The following is a 9,982-nucleotide window of genomic DNA, read 5'->3' as shown; positions in this document are numbered from 1 at the left end:
TTTATAACACCATTTTATAAACAGTAGAGCATTGTGGAAACAGCCTGTGATAATGTCATCTGCTTTGGCTTTACTTGCTTTATGATGTGGGGTAAGTTCTTTGCCCGTCTGTGTTCAAATTCCTAGCCAACCCTGAACAAGAGCCCTAAGTAACACAAAGAGTAGGAAATACTCCGTGCCCTTAACTACCTTCTGCATTAATGTTGCTCCAGAGGTAACAGGTTCAAGGAAGGAACTGAGAGCTCACCACTTCAGTCCACACATTTGACAGAGAGACCCAGTCAAGAGTCTCTAGCAGAACTGAAAAGCACAAGGCTACTTCTGGCCATTGAAACATGCAGACTTGACCCAGGAGACCCAAATTGGCTTGAATGATGCAACAGCTTTTATTGTTGCAGCAACACTGATATATATGCCCCATTCCCAGTTGGAGCTGTCCCCACCCTTTGGTCCTCGCCACTGTGGAACTTTGGTGGGGGAGGGGAAGAATCCCTAAGCAGGGGGGGGGGGGGGCAAGTGGGACTGGTGAGTGGTGGGGTCACCTGCGAGCAAGGGTTCAACAGGGTCAGGATCCCTGAATCCTCTGCCCTGATGGAGGCTGGGAACACTTGGGTCCTGGGTTCAAGATTTGGCAATGCCTTGACCTGGGTTCAAAGCTGGGGTGGGGTCTGGAAAAGCCTTGGTCCAGGGTTCAAGATTGGAGAATGCCTTGGTCCCAGACCCCAGCTTTGGAGCTGAGCATGGGGGACAGGTGGGTCCCAGCCTGGGGTTGGGGGGAATATCTGGGCCCAGAGTTTGAGGTGGCCATGGATGCTCTGGTCTCCAAGCCCCAGCTTTGGCCTGATGTGGGTGGCTCTGGGTCCCAAGTTCAGGACTGGAGTGTCCTCTAGGTGATGGGGGCTGGGTATGAAGGATAGCCCAGTTTTGGACCTGGGGGGAGGGTCACAGATGTCCTGCTTTTTGAACTGGGGAAGGGGCTCCTATTTTAAGGGCTGGGAAAGGGCTCTGGGTTCCGGGTACGGGCCAGGGTGGGGATGGCATTCTCCAGGTCTTGGGTACAGATCCCAGCTCCCTAGGACCCAGCCTCCTGCTCTTGTCCCAGCGCCTCCAGTAGCAGCCCCATTGGCGTCCGCTTGAGACCAATGCTCTCGATCTTGTTCTCAATCTTGTTCTTGAGGTTGCGCAGGCGCAGCGAGGCGTGCACCAGGATCACTGTGGGCAATACGGAGAGGAGGGGGGGTCAGTGAGATGGGACATCAACCTTTAACCAATGGGGGCCCACACAGGGGAACTGGAGCACAGGCAGGCAATGGAGTGGTCAGTGGCCAGGACGCCTTTAATCCTGAAAGTGTGGCTGAGTAATACGCTTTGCAACAGGGCCGTGGCTAGAGCGGGTGCAGTAAGGGGGACGTGGCTGGTGGAAGGCACTTAATACCGAGTGAGGCCTGGAAAGGCGGTAGTAAGCGAGGCATTCCCAGAAGAGGGGAGTGAAGCCAGGGAACGCGCTTTGTAAAGGAGGTGTGGCCAGGCCCGCCGGGTGTCCCAGCCCCCTCTCGGCCGGGAACCAGGGCAGGCCTGGCTCCTTGCGCACACGCTGGCCTTTTTCCCGGCCATCTGAGGATAGTGGAGACTCACCAAGAACGGGCCCGGCGATGCTGAGCAGGAAAGTCCCAGCGCCGCCCACGGCCCAGAGAACAAGGAGGCCGACGGCCAGCACTGAGGCCAGGCAGGCGGCAGGGTGGCTGCGGCGGCAGCGGCGCACGGCTGCGCGAGTCTCAGCCGCCCACACCAGTACGCCAAGGGCCACCGCCACTACCAGCGCGCTTAGGAGGGTGTGCAACGGACGCATGTACCTGCGAGGACAATGGAACTAAGCTAGCAGCGCAGGCGGGAGAGGGCCGCCCGGCCTCCGAGCATTCCGGACCACCGCCCACCCGATCCCCGGCCCCAAGAGCTTTGGTCCTCCCTCTCCGGACACTCCAGCCCGGCAAATACTCCCACCAGCCCTGTCTCCAACAAGTCTACCCTCCAGGGCTTCCAGCTCCAGGAGCCCTGCACTTCTCCGTGGAGCCTCATTTCTTTCTCATCAGTCCTACAGTCCCATCTCCCTGAGATTTCCTGCTTCAGGCCCTCCCATCCCGCTATGCCCCCAGGCTCCCAGCCCTTTCCTTCCGACCCTACCGGGCGGGGCCCCTCTCCAGCCTCCCCCGCCCCCCGAATCTGCCCCCAAACCCACCCTTTAAGCCCAGCCCTTGCGATTCCTCTTCCAAGCCTTCTGTCGCTATACATTTCCCTCTCCCCAGGCCAGGGTCCTTATAGGGCTTCCTTCCAGGCTTCCTCCCCTTCAAATTGCCCCTCCAGGTTCCAATGTCCCTATAGATTCCCCCTCCATCATTGCTAGAACCCCTTCCAGGCTTTCGGTCCCACTCTTAACTTCCAACCCCGCCCAAGTCCCTCCTCCAGGTTCTCTATCCATCTCCTGTCTCAGGCCTTCCATCCCTGCGTCGTCCCTCTTGGCTCAAGTTCCCCAACAGGTACCTGCTCCTGGGCGTTCCAGTCATAGCCAGGCTTCCCTACAAGCACAGATTCTCCACAAGTCCACCCTCCACACCCTTCAACTTGACCACGCCCCTGTCCCCGTCCTAAGTCGTCCAGGGCCGCCTTAATCTGGCCCCATCACTCACATCGCCCCGCCACCCCCCGGGCACACTCAGGTCCCACTTTCAGACCCTCCTTATCTTCAGGTCCACCTCCCTGCCCACAGTTTCCCCATCAGTTCCACACTTTCTCCATCCTCCCCAGGTCTTCCCTTCACACCTTCCATCCCCATCAGGGCCCCCTCAGCCTAGGTCTATTCTGCCCCAGGCCCTCCTCCTAACCAGGTTCCACTTCCTTCAAGTGCCCCCTCCCATGCCCCTTAGGCTTTCCATCTCTACTGAATTCGCCCTTCCAGGCCTTGCATTCCCCTCAGGTTACCCCTCCCGGTCCTCAAAATCCCACGGGTCTACCCTCCATGCCCTGCAGGCATCCCCGACCAACAAGCGCCTCCCGCCCTCCCTCACCCGGCCAGAGCAAGACCGAAGCCGAAGCAGACAAGGTAGTTGGTCTGGTAGTAGAGGAGGTTGTTGATGACGCGGTGGCACCATCGCTGCGGGTCGCATGGATCCGGGGCCGCCAGACGCGCCGATCCCAAAACGAAGTCATCCAGGGCGCGTAGCGGGGGCAGCCGCACCTCCGACATCCCGCCAGTCGATGTAGCTGGACCAGCCAGAAGAGAGGCCGGACTACAACACCCGTTACTCCCCGCACCACCGCGGGGAACACTGGGAAACGGAGTCTGAGCCGTGCGGACGCTTCCCTTCCCACCTAGGTGGACTGCGCAGGCGCAGCAACACACGTGACAGGAAACGCCAACAAGACGCCGGAACTATAAGGCAGCAAGGGCTGCCGGGAAATCAAGTCTCGGATGCGGTGAGAGGCGGTCCCACCCGCTCCCGGGCGGGGGCGCCATCGGCGACTACTCCGGGCGAGCTGCTGGCTCATGCACACAGTACCCAGACATTGGAGGACATGCAGAGATGACAGCAGGGGCTGTCAGAGGGGTCCGAGCAGGATCCCGTCAGGGACCAAGAGCGTCACACCTTTCCTGGAAACTCCTGCAGGGCCTTTTCAGCCTCACCTCCTCCAGACCCGACCCCCCGAGGTCCAGCCATAAATACCATTAAGGGCCTTTTATTCATGTTCATCACATCAAAGATCGTCTCTTTCAGGGAAGTTTTTTAATCCCCCCCACACAGGTTGGATTAGGGCACTCCCTTTGGGTGCCTAGCAGTCTTCTCCAGGCTGGGAGCCTCAGGGGGTCTGCTGCCGTCCAGGGTCCATGGCCTGGCCTTACTGGTACACAGTCTTCACGAAGTGCTTGAGGGAAGAGAGCTGTTTAGGCACTCTCTGCTGAGTAGAAAGTGGGCACCTGCCCCATTAATGCTTGCTGGCTAGTGGCTTCCACAGCACTCCCAACCCCCTAAAGGCTTTGCAATCTGCCACTGCAGGCTCCTGGCACAACCCACAGGGTCCTTAAAAGTCATCGTCATCACAGATGTCAAGGTACACATCGAAAGCCTCTCTGTTGCAGTTTCCATCAGGAGTGAAGACGTACTTGTGGAAGGTCCCATCTACACAGATGGCTGGAGGAGGGGGAGAGGATCCATAAGAGGTTAGAAGCCACACACTCCAGTCCTCTCAGGTGTCCCATGGCCTAGGGTCTACCTCCAGGCTTTTGCCCACGTGCCCTCCCACTTACTGATGATGGAGCTGAGCTACCCATTCTGGCTCCTGAAGGCTTCTCATGCCCTAAAATTTTTTCAGGTCCAACTCGCAGGCCTTTGCCTATGCAGTACCCAGTCAAGGGCCAGTCCCACTCACCAATGACCGAGTTGACGTTCTTGGAAGTATTGCGACCGAAGGCGCAGATGCAGGCTGACTCAGCAGGCACGGTGAAGCTTGCCAGGCTCCACTGAGAGTCCACGTACTGCCCAATCATAGGCCCCACCTTGCCTACACGAGCCAGCCTGCAGGCAATACTGGCTAAGCCCAGGTGTGGTACATGGGCAGGGGACTGGGGATGCGGCAGGGTGGGGCGGGGAGTACTCACGCGGAGCGGCGGTTCAGGCGGGTATCCTTGAGAGCAAAGATATGGACCGTGCCCTTATCACTGGAAGCGCACAGGAAGGAGGAATCATGGCTGAAGTTGATGCTGGAAGACAGACCAGCAGTGATGTCCACATGTCACGAGGCATAGGGTCACCAGCCTGCCACACATACCCTGTACTCACCAGTAGAGGGTGGCGGGGTCAGTGCCTCTGCGCAGTTCCACCAGTTTCTCCTTGGACTGCGTATCAAAAAGGCGAATAAGGGTGCCCTTCTGGGAGGCCGAGGCCACTACGGTGCCTGGCTGGTTCAGAGACACGCAGGCCACGTCGCTCTGATGTGCGTTGATGGTGAACGGAGCAGATGAAGTTCCGGGCTTTGTGCTCGCCAGGTCCTTCGGTAGAAGGAGCAGTTTGGGCTTGGGGTAGTATGGAGGGCAGGGGCCAAGAGTCCACAGGGGGAGCCAGCCCACCCACCTACCCTTCTTTGACCACTGGATGGCTCACCACAAGTTGCAGGCTCCCGCACTTGTGTCCTGGGAACACTAGCAGTTGCTTCTCCAGGCTGGGGCAGAGGTCACAGAGCCCTAGGGTGTTAGGACGAAGCAGGAGTAGGCTGGTGAAGGGGAGGCAGGGGCCAGGCAGGGTTTCAGAATGGACGGGGCTGGATAAGGGCCAGATTTCGACCTTCCATGATGCATGTTACCCACAGAACTCTCAGGGGGCTTGTCCTTGGCTGTGCTCCCCACCAGTGAGGCAGATTCCCTTGCTCCCTATGCAGCTGCGGCAGCCCCAGGAGGCCCCAGGGATCCCTTACATACCCACCCATGTCCTTACTCAGGAGTGGGGGAGGTCGAAGGTGGGCAGAGAGAACTGGCTAAGGGATGGAAAGATGCTTAGACTGGGAATAGGAGCATCTCTCAGCCCTTCTGAGCATCTCTCTGCAAAGCCTGTCTCCCTGCCTCCTTCCCGATTCTGTGTGTGCCCCTTTCATCCTCTCCTCATTTCTGCCCCTCTGCCCCGTCCACTGCCTCCTGCCCTGACACCTGCATATCTGGGTCCTCTCACCCTTGGGGTTGTCCCGGGTGTCAAACTCAAACAGCTTTCGGGGACTGTTGGGGAAGGAGTACACATAGATGCGGTTCCTCAGCACGATCACGATTCTGTGGGCATCACAACACAGGATGGCCATGAGGGGAGGGCAGGATGCGCAGGCGGAACTAACCCTCTTGCCTGCTGTGGGGACCTCCTACCTCCCCCACCCCCAGTCCTCAGGCTCACTTGTCATGGCGCATGCGCACAGCCAGCACTGGCTTGGTGAAGGTGAACTCCAGCACCAGCTTGTCCTTGGAGTCCTTGCCCTCCCGGGCATCGTCCCAGATCAGCACTGCTGGGCAGGTGGGTGTGTTGTCGGTGCCAAGGTTTAGGGTGAGGGGCAGCCCTGGTGACACAAGACCTACCCCTATTCCCCAGAGGACCTCAACCCACTTGCTTGACCTTTTACTAACACCTAATGTGAGCCTCACAGACCATGAGCACTTGTGGACATGATTCCTGAGAGAAGAGGTTCTAGAAATGTTATACTCATTTATAATGAGGAAACTGAGGCTTGAAGGGGTTAAGCATCTGGCCAAGGACTTCACAGTCCATCAGCAATTAAGTAGAGACTCACACCCAGGCCTGTAACTTCCCGTCAGTAACTACTTCTTCCTCCAGGCAGAAGTCCATACCCCCAGTCCATACCCCCAGAAGATTTCTGAGCAGAATCCTAGGGCTCTGTGACTCGCCTATGGCGTCTCTTGCCAAGTCCCAATGGGACCAACAAAAACTCTTAAAACAAGATGGCGGTGGAGAGACAGCTCGAAGATTTTAGAACCTATTGGTTGTGTGACCTTGGATAAGTCACTTAACCTCTCTGGGCCTTTGTTTCTTCATTTGTAAAAATGAGGATAATGATACTTCCTACTATACAGAGTCACTAAGAGGGTTAAATAAGTTAATACATGCAAGGTGCTTAAACAGTACCAGGCTCACAGCAAGTGCTCCATAGGTAAAGACATGGCATACAGGAGGCATGCAATTAATGTTTGTTAAATGAAGACAAAACACCAAGCTTCTCAAGCTGTAAGATCCATGACTTCCAAGCTGTAGGCCTCGCTGTGCGACTCTGAGGTGCTCTGACATCTTCATCTGCCAGTGTCTTGAGGTGCCTACGAGAGGCCAGGATTCCAGGGAATCTAGGCCAAGGGCAGGATGGGATGAGGGCACTTACCTGAGATCTCTGAGAACTTGGGGCTGCTACCACCGCCTACCAGGGCCAGCAGGTTGGAGCGGTGCAGCATTTCCACCAGGCCCATGCTGCCCACCTGCTCATGGTCTGGACAAAGACCAAGGTGTCACTGGGGGTGGGAGCCAATGCCTAGCCCATCCTTTCTCCCCATTGCCTCTCCCCGACCGACGGCTCACCCAGATGCCCCTTCTCCATCAACGGCTCCACGTTGTAGATGCGCACACCTGTCTCCATGGCACAGCAGAAGCAGCCTGGGGGATGGGAGGAATCCCGGCTGCCTCAAAGGGTGCCCAGGTGGGAAGCTGAGGGCTCAACACCCACCCCTGGCCTTTCACTCCCTCCCTCCCTTCCTCCCACGAGGGTACAGGCAAAAGTGTCTCTCACTTTGGTCTTGGTTGAAACGCAGGCTGGTCACTCCTCGAAGTGGCTGCTGAGTCATGGTCCAGGATTGCTCTCCTGGATGCAAATGGGGGTAGAGCTGGAAAGAGTCCTGGGGTCTGTCCTCCAAGTCCTAGAACTCCTGTCCCCAACTGATTTCTTCTTCCTCCTCACAATGCTACCTACCAACCCCAGCAGGACTGCAAAGAAGACAAACACAGGGAGAGTCCTGGGGTCCCCACTCTAAGCTCCCAAGACCCCAAACAGCATGGCCAAGAACCTCTCTATCTTCTCACACTTGGCTGACCCCAGCTCCGGGCCTACCCTGGCCTGGACCCCCCACCTCCTCCTTACTCCCTGACCCTCAGACTGCTTGTCAGGGGGTAATGGGGTAGGGGGTACCCCAGTGATATCTCCTCCCTACCCCCAGCCAATCCTGGCCCCAATGCCCAACATACCCTGAAACCACTCCCCACCCACTTCTCATCTTCACACTTGGACCTAGCACCCAACTCCACCCGTCAATAAGTGAGGAAAGGGGGCTAGGACACCCGCCTCTTCCTGCATCTCCCTGACCTGGCCCCGAGACCTGCTATGGCTGGTGCATCCCCCACAGGAACTCCCTTCCTCACCGGCTTCTGACACTCCCAACCTATTCCACCACCTCAGAGCCCTCTCACACCTTCCCTCCTCACAGGATTACCCCAATCCCTTCAGGATCCCATGCCTACCTCAGGACGACCCCTCCTCATGCCATGCTAACTTCTGCCCAACCAAGGCCCGCCTGGACACTCCCCCAGGTCCCCTTATGCCCTGTAGACCCCACCTCAAGATTCCCTTATCACTCCAAATCCCCCACCCCTGGGACATCCCCTTCCACGTGCTCTGCTGTCCCTGCTTCCAACATGGGCTGGCTTGGACCTACCTCCAGGAATCCCATCCCCCTAAGATTCCTTCTCCAGAACACCCATCCTCTCCCCAAGACCCTGTCCCATGGTGCCCCTAGCCCCTCAGGAACCTTGCCCAAGACACACACTCCCCAAACCCCTACCTGGGACAACTCAACTCCCCCAAGGTGCCTGCGCCAGACCCCTCTAAGACTCCTGTCCTAGAGCCTCCACACTTCCTTCAAACCCCCATCTCTCCAAGACCTTTGCCCAGGCACACCCCCGCCCCATCCTCCAAGTGCCAAACCTCCTACCACCTCCACCGGACCGCTTCACTCCCCAAAGACCCCATTCTTTAGACAGCTCCACCTCCCAAGATCCCTTTTATGGGACCCCACGCCCCCATTCCAAAGACCCACGCCACCCAAGAGCCCTGCCCCGGGATGCCTCACAGACCGCCCCCCTCCGCCACTTCCTCATGTCCAAGACCGCCCTCATACTCCTCCCAACGCCAGCACCCACTCAAGATCCCTGACCTAGATCACCCATCCACCAAGACTCCTGCTCAAAAGACCTCCTACCCTCCTCCAAATCCCAACCAATTCTGGGATCATGCCCCAGTCCGCGCCGCCCGCACTCACCTGACCTCCGCGCGTCCCGGATCTCCGCCCAGGTTCTCGGTGCCGCCCGCGGCCCGGCTTTCTGACCTCGCGGCCCTTGACGCCCGGCTCCGGTGTTTACATCAGGTCTCACTTCCGGGGGAGGGAGCCTGTGACCGGAAATGACTCATCCAGGCCGGAAGACCCGGCCGCAGCCCTCCTCGCCCGGGTTGCGGCCCTTGGGAGCAAACGCGAGCGACACCGGTATCCTGACAGGGCGGAGGGGTTCCGCAAAGGCATGACTGACGGAATTGCGGCCGGGTGGGCGCGAGAGAGCCTTCTCCGTCGCTGAGCGGAAACGGGCCGAGGATTCCCCAACTCGGTTCTGCGTGCAGAGCTGGGGGCGTTAACCTTCTGGGCTAACAAGACTTGGACCTCCGAGGTGGGCTAGAGTGGCCGCCCTTGTTAGCAATACGTAGTCCTCCCAGACTTCTGGAGAGGCGACCGAGGAGCCTCGGGGCGGGGCCTGACCTGGAGAGCTTGACAGCCGAGACTGTCCTCTTGGCCAGGGGAAGCTAGGGGTGGGAATCCCCCCCGCCCCTCTTTGTTTTATTTACAAAATGAAAAATGTTTTTTTGACGGCAAGAGGGATAAATGTTTTACTGTGGGAAAAAAATGACCCCAGTTAGGTACATACTGGAAATATTTTTTAATTCAACTTTAAATTTGGAAATAATTGTGAATTCACATGTAGTTTTGAGGAATAATACAAAGAAATCCCATGTACTTTAACGGTTTTCCCCAAAGGTAACGTTGTGAAACTAAAGTAAAATATTGCATTCAGGATATTGACGTTGATGCAATCCACCCATCCTTTACCCTTTTTCAAGTATTGTTTTTGATGCCTCTAAAGAAATGTATTGATATATAATGGACATCTGTTTAATTTATCCTTTTTAACTGATTCACGGTATTCTGTGGAATAAATGTTGCGTTTTTAAGCTGTTCCCCTAGTGATGGCCATCTAGGTTGTTTCATGTTGTCAACATCCATGGACATATTTAGTTGTGAATTTTGGCCCCATGTATTGCTCTAGGCGTGACTCCATTGCTATGCTCCTCAGTAAAGCCAATCTTCTGGCTTTCTTCAGTCTCTACTTCCTTATGTCCTATACCATATTTA

The 9,982-nt window shown here is 56.9% G+C and overlaps 2 protein-coding genes across 11 annotated transcripts; both read right to left on the bottom strand.

Annotated features, from left to right (window-relative positions):
* Positions 1-362: 362 nt before the first annotated feature.
* PRAF2 (PRA1 domain family member 2) lies at positions 363-3,382 on the bottom strand. The gene is made up of 3 exons (XM_014834594.3): positions 3,063-3,382; positions 1,636-1,853; positions 363-1,212 (listed from the first exon to the last, which is right to left on the bottom strand). Exons 1-3 carry the CDS (start codon positions 3,239-3,241, stop codon positions 1,073-1,075), a joined length of 537 nt encoding a protein of 178 aa, XP_014690080.3. The 5' UTR covers positions 3,242-3,382; the 3' UTR covers positions 363-1,072.
* A 334-nt stretch (positions 3,383-3,716) lies between these two features.
* On the bottom strand, positions 3,717-9,195 carry WDR45 (WD repeat domain 45). 10 transcript variants are annotated; one of them, XM_070501932.1, is made up of 11 exons: positions 8,843-9,195; positions 7,321-7,392; positions 7,113-7,187; positions 6,919-7,023; positions 5,928-6,033; positions 5,715-5,809; positions 5,154-5,233; positions 4,833-5,041; positions 4,652-4,753; positions 4,423-4,568; positions 3,717-4,184 (listed from the first exon to the last, which is right to left on the bottom strand). In XM_070501932.1, the coding sequence occupies exons 2-11, from the start codon at positions 7,373-7,375 to the stop codon at positions 4,075-4,077; spliced, it is 1,083 nt and encodes a 360-aa protein (XP_070358033.1). In that variant the 5' UTR covers positions 7,376-7,392; positions 8,843-9,195; the 3' UTR covers positions 3,717-4,074. The 10 variants fall into 10 exon arrangements, with proteins under 10 accessions (XP_070358033.1, XP_044619714.1, XP_044619712.1 ...); XM_044763779.2 differs by having other exon boundaries at positions 5,928-6,036; positions 8,843-9,187; XM_044763777.2 differs by having other exon boundaries at positions 5,928-6,036; positions 7,321-7,514; positions 8,843-8,981.
* Between the last annotated feature and the right edge of the window lie 787 nt (positions 9,196-9,982).

The sequence above is a fragment of the Equus asinus genome, chromosome X (genome assembly GCF_041296235.1).
Source record: "Equus asinus isolate D_3611 breed Donkey chromosome X, EquAss-T2T_v2, whole genome shotgun sequence".
NCBI lineage: Eukaryota > Metazoa > Chordata > Mammalia > Perissodactyla > Equidae > Equus > Equus asinus.
Note: the sequence above shows the minus strand (reverse complement) of the source record. Positions and strands in the feature narration are given on the sequence as shown.